Here is a 21,255-nt window from a genome sequence, read left to right as displayed (position 1 = left end):
AACCTTTCACTCTAAACAGATTCTGTAAAAAACTAAAAAAATTAAGCTGTCTGACGCAACCATTGAGCTATGACTGACTCAGCTGTGACCAACAGTCATGTGATAAAAGATTCACAGTTTTTGGCTGAACTGCAGGCAGTGTTTATACAGACCAGAGAGGATAAAATGTAAATAAATCTCTATAATATGTGAAATATTTATTTTTTACAGTATTGGTAGCACATGTGGGCATTTGGGTAAACATCGTGCATGTTAATTACAGTTGTTTTTTTCAGTTTTTATGAAGTAAATAGTCAAAAAATCTACTTTTTTTCATTTTTATGATTATTTTTGCCTTGTGGACTAGACAAGACCACTGAGGAGAAACACTGATGGACATTTTTCACTATTTTCACCACATTTTAACTGTTTTCTGAGTTCTCTCTCTGGTTCTTCATGGTCATTCTGTTTCCACAGAGCTGCAGGACTTTAGATTGCAGTGAAAAATGAGTAAAACAGTGAAGAAAAATGTGACAGAAAATGCTCAGAATTTAGTGGATTAGTGGGAAATACAGCAAACTGAATGAAAGCAGAAGGATCCTTATAGAGATTATTACCTGTGTGTCCAGTTTTTAAACTACCAACCTGTTTAAAGGGCGTTATCTGCGTTATTAATCCCATAATTACAGTTCAGATAGGTCAAAATGTACCTGCCAGTGTCATTAATTAACTTTAAGAAACTCAGATCCACTTTCAGAGCTGATTCATCGCCTGCTCAGAGGTCATCTTTTACTTTTTTATACACTCCGCTGCATAACTGCCAGTAAATCTGCCAGTTTTTTTCTGATGAAAAATGAAGTTTAAATGATGTATTTATGTCGTGTTTTTGCAGCTTTATCAGTGGTTGTTTCTGTTTTGTCGCTGAATCTACAGCAGAAGATAAAGAGTGTAAAGTTAGCTTTAATAATGACAGAAAAAAAATTTGCATGTTAACTGTTGAATAGCAGGCCAAAACTATAAATAATCTCCGCGTGAAAAAATCTGCATTTTGACAACATTTGACCATAAAATTACAACTTTTGTTAAAAACTGTCTTTAAATCACCAAAGAAGTCCTTATTTTTGTAGATATTTGCTGCAATTTCAAATAAAAACAATATGTATATTAAGGATTTAAAAAATTGTAAATATATTTTATAATATTTTATTTTATAACATTTTAATAATTTTTCTAGTTTTGTTAAATTACAGATAAGAACCAACTCATAAGACTGTATAATGAGACCATAACATTAAACCCAAAACAAAGAAAAAAATGGTCATCATCTTGCAGATATTTGACATTATATGAAAAAATGGATATTAAGAATTTGAAAAAACATTAAATGGCATTTTTGCTTTGCTAAATTTTTATATTAATAGAATCATATATGTATTTTTAAAATGTAAATTTTGTTTTCTCTGTAAAAAAAACTGCAACTGTAAAATAACTAATTACAATTTCTTTAAAAAAAAAATAGAAATTCATTATTTTACAATTTGTAAAATTTCAGTTTTACAGATTTTAATTTTCCTAAAGATATAAATATATATTATTTTACAGATAAAGAATGAAAGATTTTACTTTTTTTTAAAACTGCATTTTACAGATTTTAACTGTTTTGGTAAATTACAGTTAATATCAATAGACATCACACAATAAAATCTGAATTTTGAATAATTTAAATTTTCTTTGTAAAACAAAACAAAACAGACAAATCAAAACAAAAACACAGACCAAAGCTTCACTTTTAACATTTTTGTCTTCTACAATTTGCGACTGGAGCACGTCAGTTGTACAGAATTCAAGTCTCCTTTATTTTTTATGTAAATTACAATTAATAACAATAGACAGAACATAATAAAATAAAGGATTTTTTAAATAAATTTACACTTTGTTTATAAAAAAAACACAAAAACAGGCCAAAGCTTCACATAATGTCATAAAACATGCATTTTTACAAGTAGTAACTCATTCTTTTACAGTTTCTGACTGAAAATTCTGCTAAAAAAAATTAGTTTACAGATAATGAATAACAAACTTAGAAAAATATAAAAAATATTTTTACAGATGTTCTGCACATAATAAAATCACAGACACAAAAAAAATGCTGACTGTAAAGAAAGAAGAACTAAAACAGGCCAGAACTGAACATAATCCCCACCACAGGATAAATTAAACATAAACCCTTCGTGTTTTATGTCTTATTAAAAATACTTTACATATAAAAGGTTCTGCAGGAACAAACTCGACGTCTTTTCAGTTTGTGAAGCTTCAGTTTCGCATCGGAGGATCATCGGCATCAGAAACGTCTTTACAAACGACGGCCGCTCGGCTTTTTGTGCAGAAAAGTTGGATTAATAACCCGCTAAGAACGAGCCGCTGGAGTCTTTCTCTGAACTCCTGGGTCCAGATGTTTCCAGCTGTGAGATCCATGAGCTGCTCGGTCACCTGGGATCCAAACAGCAGAAACCTTTTCAACGCTGCAGAGAACTTCTGCTGCTGCTTCCCCACGAGGACGACGTCCGCATGAAAATTCATGTTTGTTCTCGTTTCTCCGCCGTCAGCACAAACAATAAATAACTCGGAGGCGGCAGATCCGGTGTTTCCTAACTGAGCTGTAACGTTTTTAATGAGCAGACGGAGGCAAAATCCAATCTGCTGGCCGCTTGTAAAGCTCAGCGAGCCGGAGAAGTCGATAAAGTTTGATTGAGTGACGGTTCGAAACAAAAGAAGGAAAAAAATTACTTCAAATTGGATTTTTCTTGAAGTTCCTACAAACCTGCCACCAGTTAGAGCTGCGCTGTTTCATGTTTGGCCACCAGGGGGCAGTAAGTCCCACTAACAGCGTTTCTGCTGCAGCTAATTTTTAGTTAAATCTTTCTAATGTTTCATAAAACATCACAGCATGTTTCACTCTGATCTGAAAAAACTCAGTTGATCGATCGATTAATCATCTCTATTGAATAGAAATCAGTAATTTTTTCAGGAACTATTTCATAAATCAGCTGTAGTACCTGGTTGCCCCACCAGGTGGAGCCTCTACATAACGATTTACTGCAATTTTACAGATTTTCCCTGTTCTGTTAAATGACAGATAATTATTTGTAAAATCACAGAAAAAATAAAAAAATCTATTTAAAATAATAATTATAATTTGTTCTTTTACATTTGACTCTATAATCACACTATTTTGCCCATAGTTTTCCTGCAGCATATGACCATAAAACCTTACTTTCTGTTTCTACAATATTTAAATCAGAAAAAATACAGATATTTGTTCTTGCTTGAAAAACAATCTGTATATGAACAATAAAAACACTCTATAATTACACCATTTTCACTGTAATTAAAACAGAAAAATCAAATAATTTTACAGATATCTGCCATTATTTCAAAGAAAACAATAGCTATATTAGTAACTCTGAAATTATTATTATTATTATTATTATTATTATTATTATTATTATTATTATTATTATTATTATTATTATTATTATTACTATTATTATTATTATTATTATTATAATTGATCTAACAGATTTTCCGTTTTGATAAATTACAGATAATATCTAATACATGTAGAGAAAAAGTAATAAATTGATGTTTTATGCTCCTATTTATCTGATTATGTCAATACGAGCAGCTCATAAGGTATAACCAAAAATTAAACTATTTTTAATGCATATTAATCAGAAAAGAAATTATATATATTATAGATGTTTCCTATTATAAATAAATGAAACAATACATATATTAGGAATTGGGAAAAAAGTAGATTTTTTGCTGTTATTTTTCATATTTTCCCCGTTTTTTTCACATTAAATTAAAATAAAACAAAATGCGGTAATTTACATTTTCACTGCCTTATTGTTAATTAATTAATTTAATTTAATTAATTAAACTGTGATTCTGAGGTTTTATGCAGCTTTAAAGTCTCATTAGAGGCTGTTTCTGAGTCATTTTGGTCCATTTAAGTGTCTTTTTCCATCTCGGCGTTCGCTCTTCTGTCTGCTCACTGCAGCACGAATGTGAAGAATAAAAAAGAAAAAGGACTCGAAGCTGCAGAGATTCTTCCAGTCGACATGTTTTAATCATTTCAGCCTCTTCGCCCGGCAAAATCTCCCTCCTCTGGGAAATGTTCTGATCCCGTTCTCCGCATTAATATTTCACAGTTCGATCTCACGGATGCTCGCCGTGGTCACGCCGACGAGTTTCTGATGAAGGAGTTACAGGAGAATTCTGCGTCAGTTTGTGTCGGCCAGAAAAACGAGGAGTTTCCACAAAAAACAAAAAAAGGCGGCATGAATAATTTTCTGTTTTCAGTAATCAGCTGCACAGAACGGACATTTAGATTCATTAATTAGTTGTGGGAATCAGCAGAAGTGTGATTGCAGTGTTTTATTGTTTTGTTTTTAGCCCCCCGAGGCTCTCATTTTGTACTTTAATAGTATTTTTATCACACTGTCATCCATCACAGAAACACCGCTGTTCTGCTTTTTCTATCTCTAGACACTTTAAAACAAAAATACAATATTAATAAAACATTTAAATAACAAAATAAATATATAATCTGCATTTTTAGTGTTTCAAAATAAAATTGCACATTTTTACTGTATTTAAATCAGAAAAAAGCTTTTCTCAGACATTTGCTTAAATTTGAAAAAAAGAAGTCGTTTAAGGACTAAAAAACCCTGAATAATTAAAAAAAATTTAATTTACATGTTAACCATAAAAACATCTTTGTTTTTTTGACCTATAAAAAAATAAAGAAATAAAAAGCTGTAACTAACATTTGTATTTAATTCAGAAATAAAGCTTTTTTTCAAATATTTGCTGTAATTTGAAATTTTAAAAAAAAATTCTGTAAATTAAGGAGTGAAAAAATATAAATTAAAATATTAATATATAAATATTAATTTACATGTTACATATATATATATATATATATATATATATATATATATATATATATATATATACATATATATATACACACACACACACAAATTGTAATTTGTTCATTTACGTTATTTTAATGTAAAAAATTAAACAATACAAAAGCACTTAAAATAAAACAATAAAAATGTTAGAATTTCACTACTATCTGTAATTTGAAAGGAAAATTAACAGCAAAAATAATGTGATTTGACATATTTTCTACAGATAATGTCTAGCAAAATTACAGAAAAAAAATGCTTTCGAGGTTACTTAAAATTTTTAAAAAAGAAAAAAACTACCAGACCTAAAAATAATGTTCGCATCAAAAATTGTTATTTTCACAAATATTGATTTATTCTTCTACTGTGTTACTGGATTTAAAATCATTATTTTACAGATATTTGCATTTTATTTATTTCAACAATTTTTGAACATTCCACATTTTGATGTTTTTTCTTCTGACACCTTTGATGGCAGAATTTTTTTTCCTTACAGTGAAATTACAGCAAAAAGGACAGTTTATGTGTCATATGAGAGTTTATTTAGTTTGAATGCTTGCAGAAAAACATGTACTGAAACCAGAAACCTGCAGCGGAAAACTCCTGGTGCATTAAACACACCTTCAGACTTTGGTGGTGTTTTATGGCGGACCTTCCTCCTTTTCTGCCTCCCAGTTCCTCCTGCTCCTCATACTTTTCTACCTCCCAGTTTCTCCTGCTCCTCCTCCTTTTCTACCTCCCAGTTTTTCCTGCTCCTCCTCCTTTTCTGCCTCCCAGTTCCTCCTGCTCCTCTACCTCAGATTTTTCTTCATCCAGAGTTTTGTCTGGTCAGTTTCTCAGGTTTACTGCCTCACCAGCCTCTAATTTATTTTCCAATCGATCAGGTTCTGTTTGACTTTATGTCCTGTTGTTTCCTGACAGCTGCTCCACGCGTGTCGCCATAAATTACGAACGTTTACGACGTTCTTTACTCGATGGTGGCAGGATGAAGGGGTTTCTGTCACCGTCTGAAGAAGAGGTTTTCTGTTGTCGCTGAGTTATTTTTCGGTTGGTTCATTGTAGTTCCGGGTACGACTTTACTGGTGATGAAGAACCTTCCTGCAGTTTTAGGAGGTAAACGGTTGGACAGCAGCAGCTTTGTTGTCAGCTGGCGTTAATGACAGCCATCATTTCACTGCTTTGGTCTTTGGTGTCTCTCTGTGGTCTTTTCCAGTGGATTTGTGTTTGTTTGGCATCTCTGCGTTTGCTTTCTGTCACTCTGCAGTCATTTTAGGTGTTTTTTGTTTGCGTTGCATCTCTTTGAGGTGGTTTCGAGTTTTTGTGTGGTCGTTTTGTGGTTGCTTTGTGAACCCATGTGACCATTTTGTGTCTCTGTAGCCATTACTTGATTGATTAATGTCTCTTTGAGGTCATTCTGGATCTTTTTTATGATTGTTTTGCATCTTTTGTGGTCATTTTATGTCTCCTTGTGGTCATTTTGTTTCTCCTTGTGGTCGATTTGCATCTTTTTGTGGTCATTTTGCATCTGTTTGTGGTTGTTTTGTGTCTTTTTGTGGTTGTTTTGCAGGTCTGTGGTCATTTTGCGTCTTTTTATTTACATTTTGTGTCTTTTTTAGTCATTTTTCTTCCTTTTGTGGATGTTTTTTTCTCTATGACCATTTTGTGTCCCTGTAGTCGTTGTGTGTCTCTTTGTGGTCATTGTGTTTCCTTTTTGTTCTTGTTACCTTTCTTTGAGGTAATTTTGAGTTATTTTGCATCATTTTGTATTTATATGCAGTGATTATGCATCACTATGTTTGTAATTTTACGTCTTGGTTAATTTTGCCTCTCTTTGTGTTCATTTTGTGTCTCTTTGAGGTCATTTTGCATCTTTTCTGGGATGTTTTGCAGGTGAATAGTGTGTCTGCTTTATATATCTACTCAGTAATCAGCCTGACTGTAAACACAGATCTCAGCTGAACACCTTGTCAACATGGTGTTTGAATCCTCATTTCAAACCTAAAAAGTGTCGTGAATAGAATCCTGATGCCCGTTTGATCAGATGAGTTGTCAGCGTGGATGAATCGGAGGCGTTTTCCTCTCAGCGTTCAGACTGACAGCAGCAGGTCCAACACATTCACATCCTCAACAAATGTCTCTGTGACGCTGCTCGCAACAATGTGTGATGGTTTCCATGGTGACCTGGTGGACGTTCACACGGATGTCAACGCACAACGTAACACAACAACCAACCAACCCACTAACAGCAAATAACCACTTAGTGTTTTAGTGTGTCCACAAATGTTGATCCATGCGGCTGTTTTGAGTCTCTTTTTGATTGTTTTGTGTCTTTTTGATTGTTTTGTGTCTCTTTGTGGTTGTTTTTGTATCTGTGGTCATTTTTGAGTGACTATTGTTATTTTTCATGTGTTTATGGTTGCTTCGTGTCCCATTGTGGTCATTTTTGTACATTTTTATGGTCATTTTGTGTCACTTTGTTATTAATTTGTGTCTCTTTATGGTTGTTTATTGTCCTATTGTGGTAATTTTACGTCTTTTTGTGGTTGTTTTGTGTCTCTTTATAGTCATTTTGTGTCTTTTCGTGGCTGTTTTGCATTTCTTTATGGTATTTCTGTTTCTCTTTCTGGTTTTATTTTGTGTCCTTTTGATCATTCTGCCTTGTTTTGTGTCAGTATTGGCAAACAATGACATTTATTGAATCACAAAACAGAATTATTAGTAAAAAAGTTAAAATTATGACAGTTAAAGAAAATGTATTGTTATAAGATCAATGACAAAACTGAATGATGAGATTTTAATAATGGGAAATAATATTGAATATAGTAGTAATTCATTATGAAATCCAAATGAGATGATACTAAAAATGTTAACATCAAAATTTGACACATCTAATTCTTTCATGAAAATTTATAATGACACATTTACGAGATTTAAAAAATGAGCAAAGAGAAATGATGAGAGAAAAATATCAACTTTGACTGAGCAACTTCAAATGTGATAAAGTTATAACTCAAAAATGGTGTTCATCTGATTAAAAGGTCAAAATCTGCAGAATTAAAGAAGTCAAAATGTCCAAACAATGAGTAAAAAACAAAATAATGAGATAAACAAGTTAAATTCTGACTCGCTGTCTCATCAGAACTGTTTCAGAACTGAAGGAGGCAGTTTTTGTTAAACTCAGATCCTTTCTGGATAATGTTGGAGGAACAAAGTGGTGCTGTAGTTTTAAAACGACAGAACAGAGAAGGTGAAGGTGAGCAGAGGAGGAATCAGAGGAGGAAGCAGGACGTCGTGTTTCTTCTGTGTGAATGTGATAAGAATGGGACTCCCTGTGAAGACTCTATTAACCTCTGAACGCTGCAGCTGAGCTCACAGCTGGAGGCTCGCTGTGTTTTACCGCCACGCTATCGATGCAAAGCAGCCTAATGGAGTCCAGGTAAAAAGGTCCAACACATTAACGCAACCGCTGCGTTTCTGAACCTTCTCTGGGTTTCATTCGTCGCCTGCAGCTTCCTGCTGAAGGAGTCACGAGTTCTAGCAAAGATTCTGACTGGACCTCAGAGGGGATTCATGATAGAATACAACTTTACAGTGATGAAGAAGTACAACACTTACAACACAACACACTGGCATATCAGGTCGACAAATCCAACATGTGGCCACAACGAGACACAAAATCAGCACAAAGAGACACAAAATGAACAGAAAGAGAAACAAAACCACCACAGAGACACAAAATGAACAGAAAGAGTCACAAAACCACCACAAAAAACTAAAAAATGACCACAAGCATACCAAGTGTTCATAAACAGTTGCAAAACGACCAGAAAGAGGCACAAAGCCATCATAAAAACACACAAAATGACCACAAAGTGACACAAATTACCTCAAAAGACACAAAACCACCATAAAGAGACACAAAATGAAAAGAAAGAGGCACAGAATGAACAAAACGAGGCACAAAACCACCACAAAGAAACAAAAAAACAGCACAGAGACACAAAACAGCCATAAAGAGATAGAATGACCACAAAGAACTGCAAAATGCTCATGAAGAAACAACACAACCACACAGACATGACCACAGAAAGACACAAGACAACCATAAAAAGATGTGAAACAACAACAAAGACATAAATAATGACCACAAAAACAGACAAAACAATGACAAAGACACTAAACAACCACAGTAAAAATCATCTCTGCAGTACGTCTGTGTGGGAGGTTGTTGAGGAGGAATTAATTCCACCAGAAACCTGAAGAACGATCAATAGAATCAGTGAATCTTCACAGTGTTTGAGGTTATTTATGGTAACTCTACCAGCGGTTCAGTGTAACTGGATGATATTTGCTCTTTGATATTCCTCCGTAAGATAGACGTCATATTAAAATTTAAAGCTCCCATAAAGCCTCTGACTCACCACTAAAACTCCACTGTGGAAAAGAGAAGAAGAAGAAGAAGAAGCTGCACTTTTTTTGTGCATCTGAGTGACATTTATTGAAAGCAGCAGCGTCTCAGCCTGCAGCTCTCAGACTTTTACCGAATCGTAGGTGGTTTTGATGAAATGTCAGAGTTACTCCAACCTCCTCCACCAGGTTCCTCAAAGGTTGAAGTCATCAACGGCAAAATCCATAAATTACAGTTTTTAAACCTGCGTGGGTTGGCGCCGCCCTTTGGTTCGTCTGCTCAGGTACAATCTCTGAGCTCCTGAAGATCCCTCAAAGAGACACAAAATGTCCACAAAGAGACACAAAACTACCACAAAGAGATGCAAAACAACTACAAAGAGACAAAAATGCCCACAAAGAGACACAAAACAACCACAAAGAGACAAAAACAACCACAGAGACACAAAATGACCACAAAGAGATGCAAAACAACCACAGAGACAAAAAATGCCCACAAAGAGACACAAAACAACCACAAAGAGACACAAAACAACCACAAAGAGACAAAAACAACCACAAAGAGAAACAAAACGACCACAAAGAGACAAAAAAAACCCACAAAATACACAAGATGACCACAAAGAGACACAAACCAGCCACAAAGAGACGCAAAACAACTACAAAGCTACACAAAATGACCAAAGAGACAGAAAAGATCACAAGACAACCACAACGACATAAAGGACCCACAAAATCACAACAAAGTGATGCAAAATAGCCCCAAACACTCACTAAACCACCACAAAGAGACACTACTTCTACTGATAAAAAACACAAAATGTTCATAACGAAACGCATAATTGTCAAAAAAACACAGAATACACTCAGAAAAAGATACAAAATGAACACAGACCAAAAAAAACATAAATCAGCACAAAACAACTGCAAAATGACCACAAAGACACACCAACCAACCACAAAGAGGCACAAAATACTTCCAAAAAGCACAAAATGCTCATAAAGAAACACAAAATTGTCACAAAGACATAAAGTACACCCACAGAGACACAAAAATGACAACAAAGAGACATAAAACAACCAAAAAGACACACAAAAAAACACAAAAAGACACAAAACAACCACAAAAAGACACAAAATGACCACAAAGACACAGCAACCAACCACTGAGACACACAAGATGAACACAAAAACACATTAGATGACCACAAACAGACACAAAACAACCACAAAGAAAGATAAAATGAACATAAAGAGACACAAAAAGCTCACAGAGATACAGAACAACCACAAAACACAGAAAATTTTCAGAGAGAAACACAAAATGACCACAAAGACATAAAGTATCCACAAACAGACACAAAATGAGCACAAATAGGCACAAAACAACCACAAAAAGACACTAAATGACCACAAAAAGACACAAAATGACCACACAGAGACATAAAAGATGATCATAAAAAGACATTAATGACCACAAACACAAAACAATCACAGACATAAGCACTCACAAAAAGACACAATACGACCCCAAACAGACAGAAAATTATTATAAAAAGACAAAAAATCCCCACAGAGATGCAAAATACGCACAAAACCACCATAAAGTGATGCCAAATATCGGCAACCTGTTGCTAAACAAACACTTCAAGGCAAAATGATCAGGAAAAGTCATAAATGAGTTCCTAAACCTCTGTGAGTTAACGCTGCCCTTTGTCTTGTCTCCTCAGGTGGAATCTGCATCGCTCAGTCCCTGAAGATCCCTCACGACCACAAACCCTCTGACTTTGATAAAATCATCCGCCTGCTGCTGGAGACCCGGTACGCCCGGGCGGTCATCCTGTTCGCCTCCGACGAAGACATCAGGTAACTGAAGTAGAGTTTGAACTGTAGGTTCTCACGTCTTATCAGCTGGTGTTTGGTTTATCCACAAACATTCATCTAAAATGTCTTCTCATCAATACCTTTTACACTCACGCAGCCTCATATCATCACACTACCACCTCCATGCTTCACTGTCAGGACGATGCATTCACTGTCCACACCAAACATGCCGGACTCCATCTGAGCTCAACCATTCATCATTCATCTTCTGACCAAAGAATCTGCTCCCAATTCATCAGACTTCTTTCCATGTTCTTTAACAAACTAAACCTAAAATGATGTCTGTGGAGTCATTTTAGGAGGACAACCACTGCAGCCATGATTAGTGGGACTATGACTCCTTCTAGACCTCCTGGTTACTGCTGACACTGTGGTTCACTGATGTTTAGTTGATCTTCCTGGATCTTTCTCATCCTTGTTAAGTCTCACAATGAGAGTTCCAGTTCCTCTGTTCAGTTCTTTTCCATGTGAAGCCATGATGTAGACATAGATCCACCTCATAGGTCCAAAACTGAGAAAGTTCTGCTGTTCACAGCTCATTTAGAACCATGTTGATGCAGTTAGACTGACTGTACACAGGTGGACTCAGTTTTGTTCCGTTTCTACTGTGGGCTTGAATTTTCAGTTAAGTCTTTTTTGATACCAACCATTCAGATTAGAAATAATGCAGTTATTGAGTCGAATTTTTCAACATTTCAGTGATACTGTCGTTGTTTACTGTGTGTTTGGATGCAGGGGTGTCCTGAACGCCAGCAAGCGAGCCGACCAGGTGGGTCACTTCCTGTGGATCGGCTCCGACAGCTGGGGGGCTAAAAACAGTCCCATCTACCAGCTGGAGGAAGCTGCCGTCGGAGCCATCACCATCCTGCCGAAGAGAGCCACCATCAGCGGTGAGTCCGTCCCTGTTCACAACTCCACGCCGCTCTCTGCTGTGAGAACATGTCTGAGTTTGAAGTTTACACACAGAAAATTAGGAGGTGGAATTAAAGCCACCGCGTTTCTCTGCTCATCCCGTCCTTTTGAGCTCATCCTCAAATGTTCTTATCTGTGAAACCGAAGTCTTCCCCGCTGCACATTTTCCTGCCTCCTGAATAAGCAGAACTTCAGAAAAACTCAATCATCATTGGGAACATTCACTTTCCCCGTTTCTTGTGACACAAAATCGCACAGGACTCGTTTGATGATGATTATGTGCCATCATTATTCCGCCGCCGTCAGCACTGCCATATCTGCAGGAAGCCGGTATCTTAGTTTTATTAAACTTTCACTGCTTGAACAAAGAGGAAAGTTTTCTCTCTGTTGTTGGAAATTTAATTTTGGTTTGCTTTAAATGATGCCTGGCTCTCTGAGAAGCAGCTTTTATTTAGTTTCTTCTTGGCTCTGCCTCAATGGTTGCTGGAATTGTTGCTTGTAGTGAGTCGGGTGTCGTGTTTTTCGTACGTTTAAAGGGCATCTGGTGATGTCAGAACCATTTAAATAGATCCACAACGACACTTGAAATCTGTACAGTTCAGTCTGTGTTTGTTCAGGGCTGTTGTGGCCGAGATTTTCTCCTTTTTAAGGTTCTGTTTGTGCGACCAGACGGCAGTAAAGAGAAGTTGCAAATCTACTGTGCTTGATTCAGTCATCGATGTCTGAAAGGTTTGTTTTTTTGGATGTTTTGATGAAAGAACAGCAGATGATCAGCATGCAGCTGCAAATAAAACAAACAACATCAAACAAATGCAGAATGACAGCAAAGTGACACAGGAGAGCAATAATGAGACAAAAACGACAACAATAGGATGCAAAACAACCAGAAAGACACACAAAATGACAATAAACAGATGCAAGCTGTTAAAAACAAAACATAAAAAACAAACGTACATAAAATCAACAAAGAAATACAAAAGGACAACTAAATGACACAAAATGACCACAAAAACATGCAAAATGTTTAGAAAGAGACAAAAGAAGACCAAAAACAGACGCAGAACAACTACAAAGAGACACAAAATGACTACAAAGAGACAGAAAAGGTCACAATATGACGACAAAGACATAAAGCACCCACAAAATCAAAACAAAGATATGTAAAATAGCCACAAACAGACAGAAAATTGTCACAAAAACACACAATATGACAACGGAAAACGCAAAATAACCACAAAGAGACACAAGATGACAACAGGAATGCATAAAGACCACAGGGAGACAAAAACTGATGACAAAAACATACAAAAAGACAACAGATAGATGGAAAATAACCACAAAGAGTCACAAAACAGCCAAAAACACTCACCAAGCCACCACATAGAAACAAAATACTGATAAAAAACACAAAATGCTCATGAAGAAACACAAAACTGTCACAAAAGCTCGCAATATGACCACAACAAAATACAAAACAACCACAAAAATACAGAAAACGCTCCCAAAAAGACACTAAATGACCACAAACAGACAAAAAACAACCACAAATCAGCACAAAACAACCGCAAAAAGACACAAAACCAACACAAAGAAATGTAAAACGAACATAAAGAGACAAAAATTGCTCATAAAGAGACACAAAACAACCACTAAAACACAGAAAATGTTCACAAATGAACACAAAATGACCACAAAGACACACTAAAAACCATTGAGACAGACAAGATGATCACAAAACAATACTGAATGACCACAAACGGACACTAAGCAACCACAAAAACACAGAAAATGCTAACAAAGAGACAGAAAGGCCACAAAATGAGAACAAAGAAATAAAGCACCCGCAAAATCACAACAAAGAGATGAAAAATAGCTGCAAACAGACACAAAATTGTCACATTTAACGCCATCCATCATTCTAAGACAAACAAACAACTTATTTAAAAGCCTTAAAGTTTATGTCCCCAACAGTTTCTTCCAAGTATTAATCAGAAGAGGAACGAGTGTCCTGTGTAAAGTCTGCTGATGCTTTAATTTAATTTAAATTAATGAGAGGAGAGAAGCTCCTGCAGGTCATTATTCTACTCATATCTTTATTTATGAAAACCAATCATTCTAATTGTGTTCCATTGTCTTAATATTAAACTAATGAGAAAAGATGAGTTCATTCCATTGAAATCCTGCTTGTTAGTTTATTGTGTGTCTGTGCTATTGGACTGTGGTCAAAGTCTGTATGCTAAGCTACGCTAACTAGCCGCTGGCTGTAGCTTTATGAACACACGGATTTGAATTTGTTTGACTCCTGGCAAGAAGGAAATGAATTATTTTGATCAAAAAGATGCAACACAACAACAGACGCACAAATCGACAATAAAGTCACACAAAATGACAACAAAGAGACAAGATTCATTGATTCATCTGTCAACCAAAATTGATTGACTTGACGTATTGTGTCAAATATTGCTGTCTGACAAAAATGTGATTAATCACGATTAATTAATTACAACGCCTCTAATTAATTAGATTAATTTCTTTAATCGCGTTCCACCACTACTCAGTACACTTTGAACTTCATCCATTCCTGTTTAGACGCCTACAGATGAACACTTTGTTGACTTTCACCCTCTGAACAGTAATAGTCTTTGATATCAAGCTTCATTTTTCACTGCAGATCCATAATTGAGAGAAGATGTTTGTCTTCTATCTCAAAAAACGAACACGCTCGGCCATATCTTGAAAACTCCTGATCAGAACAGACTTCTAGATTTAGGTTTTATCACAGTTTAGGACTTTTCTGTCGCGCCACATAAAGACAGGATAATAAATCTGTTAACACATAGACTTGAAGTAAAACATGATTTCTTTGTTTTTCCCCTCCGGTGCTGAAACTCATATTTTCTGAGCCACATATCAAAGCTTCAATAAGTGTTTTTGCTGTAACACGAATTTCTGACCTTTTCGGCTCCTCGAAGTCGTTTTTCTGTCTCCGGTCAGGACCGACATGCAGCCGTAACCTTGGACACGACCGGAGGCGGTGCGCTCGTAAACACCGTCCCCTCGACGTGCTCCGCGATGCCTTTTGTTCCCCTCGTCTGACAGGTGATTTATGGAAATGGAGGTTTTCTGGGCATAAAGGTGGCAGACAGAATTCTGCAGCATGACAGGCAGTCCGAGGAAAACTCTGGAAGGGCGACGGATCCCTTTCATCAGAGGGCAAACAGGAAGAGGCTAAAAGACGAATAAAGATTTGACTTTACGATGACAGAAACTTTGCAGAGAACCTTTATTAACTCCAGCCTGATGAAGTGCACTGGAATAAATGAACAGATTCTGACTTCTACTACTGATTAAGACCCCACAGAGGAGGATTTAGGTTTAGTATTTTTCACAACAACAACAGAGATGTGACTCAATGAAACTCCTGCTGCAGCCTGATGTGCAGCCGCTTGATCCCCAGCGTTTCCTTCTGTCGGTTTCCTGGATCGTCTTTATCGCCGCGATGCTCCCTGGCAGCCCGTCGACACCGATTCTTCTTCCTCGGCGTGAACCTCAACGCTAATCTGACAAACGGCAAAGCGATGGGAGGAGGAGATCCGCTGATGCTGATCGGCCTCAGCATCCTTCCTGCTCTTCTTCTTCTTCTTCTTCTTCTTCTCGTTTCGTTTAAACACCTCCCGGCCTCCACGATCCCCTCCGGTGTGTTTGGAGGAAATGTCTTCGCTTTTCATTCCAAACTGTAAAGTCTTCTGAATGCTGATTCAGCTTAATGGCCGTGCTGATATAATGAGGCATGAAATGATTACACTGAGGCATGCTGGGTATTTATGGACTCTGCAAAGGAAAATGCACTTCAGGTGTTGAAGTGTCCCACTAAATGTGCAGAATATTATTATTATTGCAGGTAAACTGATACTGTTGCAGTATTTTAACTCAGATACTTCATGTAAACCTGTTGGAATAAAAGGAATTATTTCTCGCACAAAACAATTGTATTTTTGAGGCCCAAACATGTTCAAAAAATGAAAATTTACGCAGGCATCCGAACTGGCGACAAATTAGATATTTTATGAGACCTTGTAACATCTACTACAGGCACGATGTTTCACCTACATCAACACCAAATTTGGTAGCCATATGTAGCATGTCAGGATGCACAAAAAACTCTCATGAAGCCATGTACAGAGTCAGTTGGATTTGTATTTTATTGTGGATTTTCTGGTGGAAAATAATGATATTTTATAGCAGTCAGTCGTCATTTAATAATCTGACTTGGTGATTTTTAAAATCTTGTTGGTGTATTTTGTTTTCCTTCTAAACAGGCGACTAACTTGTGATTCAGCTTCATGTGAATCTGCAAATAAACGACAATAAATGAACAGAGCCTGGATTCTAGATTCTATCATTGATGCTCTAATTATACTCTGAAATGATTATTCTAGATTTGATATTGTTGTAATTTTTTCTCTTGTAAACTGTAATTTTATTGTCAATTTTATTGAAGATCAAATTACTATTTGGAAAAAAATGATTCAGCATGTAAATTATTATTTTTATTTATTCAAAAGCTGAGCCCTTTAGCAACTCAAAAAATACAGTTTTAGCCTCTTTTTATGTATAACAATATGTAAATTATTACATTTATTTCTGTGATTTTTCTCGATGTTATCTGCACCTTAACAAAACTACAAAATCTGTAAAATAACAGTAAATTGTTTAAACATATTTATATAGTTACAAACTATTATAATGGTTAACATTTAAATAAACCTTTTTTGTGATTTTACTAGATATTATCTATAATTTAACCAAACAGGGAAAATCTGTAAAAAAAACAACAACAAAAAAAACAGTTACAGCTGCAAGCAATGTTGGTCGGGTCCTCACATCCTTGCTGGGCAGCGAATCCAACCATGTCCACCAGGTGACGCTATCACTGTGAGTGTGTATCGACCTATGGATGTCATCAGGGCCAGACGCTGATCACACATGTAAAGTTGGAGGCAGATTGGAGCATGTACAGGGGAATTAGACAGCACTTCCTGTTTAATGACGACACATCCACCAGGGGGCGGTATCACTGTGACTGTATATTGGCCAATGGATGTCATAAGGGCCATGCCTGGTGTACATCCTGTCCAAATTTCAGCTCACTTGGCGTTACCCCGTTTGAGTTTATAGCTTTTGAAAATATGCAGAAATTATCCAGAATAGTCCAAAATATGACACAGAATTCAAAATGGCTGACTTCCTGTTGGGTTTTGGGTGTTTGTGCAAGAGGCTTTTTTGTGGGTCCAGGCCTGTTACATATGCCTACTGAATTTAATGGCTGTTGGTGAAACGTGGTTCTGGGGCTGAATTTTCAGGATATTTTTCGCCGGTTCTGATGTGTGTGCAACTTTTCACACGTTTTCGAGTATGTTTAGGGCCTCAAAAACACGCTTTGGTTCGTCCGAAGAAGAAAGTATAATAAAAAAAAAAACCTGACACTTTCCAAGAGGTTCCTTGGTGCTCGGACCCTAATCCATTTTTTTAGTGCCTTTTTATATCCCTAATACATTATGTTTGGTTTCAAATAAAGGCAATTATCTGTAAGAGAAGAGAAGAGTAAAGAAAAGAGAAGTGTATTTTCAGGGTATATTAGAGATTAAACACTCAGGATTTCAACACAACCTAATTACAGTAATTTGTAGATGTGAAGCTGCCATAACCTAATGGAATAAAAAGTGCATGTGAGAAGTGGAAACAAACAGGAGAATCCACATTATTTGAGTAAAAGTTCGGCTTCAGCGACTCGACTTTCCTCTAAATGACATATGAATGGAGAATAGTAATGGTGTTGTGAATGCAGACTGTCTTCTCCGGCTAATAAAACCATAAATCCAGCCGCTCTCTGAGGACGTCATTATTCTGGGGACTGGAACAGCATGTATTTGGTAACACGGGAAGGAGGAAAAAAGCTGCGGGTGAATCTCATTATTTCCTTTTATCGCAGCCGTTTGTGCCTCGGCGTCTCCGGGTCCACCTCCTCTGCTTCCCTTTCAAATTGAGGATTAGCCTTATCTTAAATAAGGCCTTAAACGACTTTTTCCAATTGTTTTCCCCACTCAAGGCTCGGCTAAATAAGGGCTGGTAATTGACTTTTTTTTCTCTTGTTTGCTGGCGTTTCCCCGGCAGCCGTTCGCGCTTAGTTTCAATTCTGGCCATTAGAGTCGGAGCTTGGCTCGGGTTGTAGCCGGCGACCCCAGATGGCTCCCGCTTGTTGTTGTTATTTTTAGTAGTTTTTGGCCGAGGAGGACCGTTAATGCGTAGAGGCGGCAGGTTGCTGTTTGTGGAAGGAAGTCTCGATGCTGCTGCTGCTTTGGGGAGCGTCGCTGTATCAATCCCACAACAGACGACTGCTACAAGGTGGAATTCTGATGTGGCTAACCTTCAGAAGCATTCAGATGCACCCACGGAAACTGGAGGCATCAACAAGCGTGCCTCTTTAAAACACTGAAACATTTCTTCATCCCATCGAGTCGGTTTTGTCTGTGTGAGAATCTGAAAAAGTCAGTGAAGTCAGTCGTTTACATCCGACAGAATCGGTGACATGATTAAAGTTCTTCATCCAGCTCCCTCTGTCCAGCATTGCAGTCAAAAGTTCTTTGCCTTCTGGACCAGTGTCTTCTTCCAGAACTTTCCTGAACCCTCCTGTTGTCTTCATTTATGGGCCCCAAAAAATACTGTTTCCTTGTCTGAAAAAAAAAATAAAAAATCAGCAAAAAAATTCCCCAAATTTCTGAAAATTTGCAAAACCTTCAGGAAGAAAACTCCAATAATTCTTTAAAAGTTTCCCTTGAAAGTATTATTTGAAAAAAAAATTCCACGAACTTGACAAGAAAGTTCATGTAAATATTTTCAAAAAATGAGTAAAAATCTTCCAAAAAAATCCTACATAAAAATATGTAAAGTGATTCCATATATATCAGTAAAACTTCTAATATTTTCTTTAAGAACATTCACAAAAAATCATGATTTTTTTTGTGAATGTTCTTTCGAAACATTTTTAACATTTCTTTTTTTCCCACCAAAAAATGTTCAAAGATTTCCCAAACATGTTGAAAATGTGGACATTAGAAGTTTCACTGTGAAAATATATGTATTTTTTCCACATTTTCAAACTTTAAAACAGGTGAATTTTGACCTGCAGGGCGACACGAGGGTTAATGTTGTCCTAGACCTGCCAACCCTCCTGTCAGTATCAGGTTTCCATAACTCGACCAGCTGCTTCGTTGTGTCTCACCACATGTCCATCCAGGGCTGGTGTACGTTGCCTGATGATGGTTGACCAGCGTGGGTGTGGACTATTTAGCGACTTGTTGGTGAGATGCGATTTCCAGGAGATGTTTTGTACCATCCGTAACATTCTGGTAAAAGTCCCGTCAGTTCTTTTTGAGAGAGTCTTCGATAGAGACCAGGAGTCAGATCCACAGAGCAGGATGGATTCCACTGACGCCTTAAATACTCTCATTTTTGTTTTAATAGGAGGTACCCATATTTTTGACAGAGAGTTTAATGCTCCCCAAGCTTTACCAGTTTTTGTTTCTATATCATGTGCTGTGTTGGTGGAGCCTCCAAGATATAGGAAATCGTCAACTTTTTCAATTTCTGACCCATCTAGTGCTGCAATGTTGCTTCAGATGTTGGGTTACGGTGCATGAACTTCATCTTTGCGGCATTCAGAAAGAGTCCAGTCAGTCTTGCTTGTTGCCCTACCTGATGCAGAAGGTCTTCTGCTGAAAAAAACGGCACTAAAAAGCAACCCGAAGACCTGAAAACTGAAGTCTAGCTCATGTTTTGCTGCAGCTTTTTACTTAATCTGCTCATTAAACCTGAATTATTCTAACTTTATTTCTTTCAACTTGTCTTTTGAGTGAATTTCCCCAAAAATAAGTGACAAAACAAACAATAACCAAATTTAAAAAACACAAATTTGACTGTTTTGTCAGCAGTAATGCCATAATCGTGATATTGTTACAGCTCTGTGAAAATGTTGAATAATTCAATTAGAATGTCAAATAAAGAAGATAAAACTGTAATCTGGGTGAAGTAAAGGACATAAACTTTTGAAAAAGACTGAATTTTCCACCATAATTGTCATTTAAAGTGAACTGAATCGACAGTAAATGCTCCCTGTGGATCTTTCATTAGCTCCCTGCCAGGAAAAGAGATTTAAACTTGCTCCGAACGCTCACCGACGGCGTCAATGTTGGACTTAAGAGACGGCGACATTTCATTTTAAAGAGCTGGAACCCTGGGAGATGAATCGGTTCCCCTGCAGCAGCAGAACCTCTTAAAGTCCACTGTAGGTTCCCCACCGAACGCTCCAAAAACCCTCAAAGCAACGTTTGGGTCTTTGAACCGCAGCAGCTTCCATGAATCCTTCAGGTTTTATGGATCAGCGCGTCACCGAGGCAACGATTAATTCATCTGGGACCATTTTTATTCAACGGAATTCATCTTAATGCTACCTGCAGTTTCAGTTTGAGTGTTTACATCCAGATTATTGGTAATTTGGTTTGTTTACATCCAGATTGTTCATAGTTTGTTTGTTTATATCAAGATTGTTGGTAGTTTGGCTTGTTTATATCCACATTATCGGTAGTTTGGTGCATTAATATCCACATTATTGATCGTTTACGTTGTTTATATCGAGATTATTGATAGTTTAGTTTGTTTATATCCACATTTTTGTTGCTTGGTTTGTTTATATCCACATTATTGATAGTTTTGTGTGTTGATATCCAGGTTATTGACACTTTTTTTTTTTACAATCATACCCAGGTTATCCATAGTTTTGTGAGTTGAGATCCAGTTTATTGATAGTTTCATGCATTTATATCAGTTTATTGGCACTTATGTATGTTGATATCCAGTTTATAGATAGTTTTGTGTGCTGATATCCAGGTTATTGATAGTTTTGTGTGTTGATATGCAGTTAATTGATAGTTTTGTGTGTTGATATCCAGGTTATTGATAGTTCTGTGTGTTGATATCCAGGTTATTGATAGTTTTGTGTGTTGATATCCAGGTTATTGATAGTTTTTTGTGTTGA

General features: G+C 36.6%; 1 protein-coding gene across 2 annotated transcripts in view; it reads left to right on the top strand.

The window, feature by feature from the left end:
* Positions 1-21,255, top strand: part of LOC111564152 (metabotropic glutamate receptor 7-like) — a 202,611-nt gene that overhangs the window by 92,356 nt on the left and 89,000 nt on the right. For both annotated transcript variants that reach the window (XM_023263568.3, XM_023263570.3), the window contains exons 3-4: positions 11,096-11,231; positions 11,985-12,139. In XM_023263568.3, coding sequence (XP_023119336.1) covers positions 11,096-11,231; positions 11,985-12,139 — 291 coding nt within the window. The remainder of the gene's footprint in view (positions 1-11,095; positions 11,232-11,984; positions 12,140-21,255) is intronic.

The sequence above is a fragment of the Amphiprion ocellaris genome, chromosome 5 (assembly GCF_022539595.1).
Source record: "Amphiprion ocellaris isolate individual 3 ecotype Okinawa chromosome 5, ASM2253959v1, whole genome shotgun sequence".
In the NCBI taxonomy this organism is placed as follows: Eukaryota; Metazoa; Chordata; class Actinopteri; family Pomacentridae; genus Amphiprion; species Amphiprion ocellaris.
Note: the sequence above shows the minus strand (reverse complement) of the source record. Positions and strands in the feature narration are given on the sequence as shown.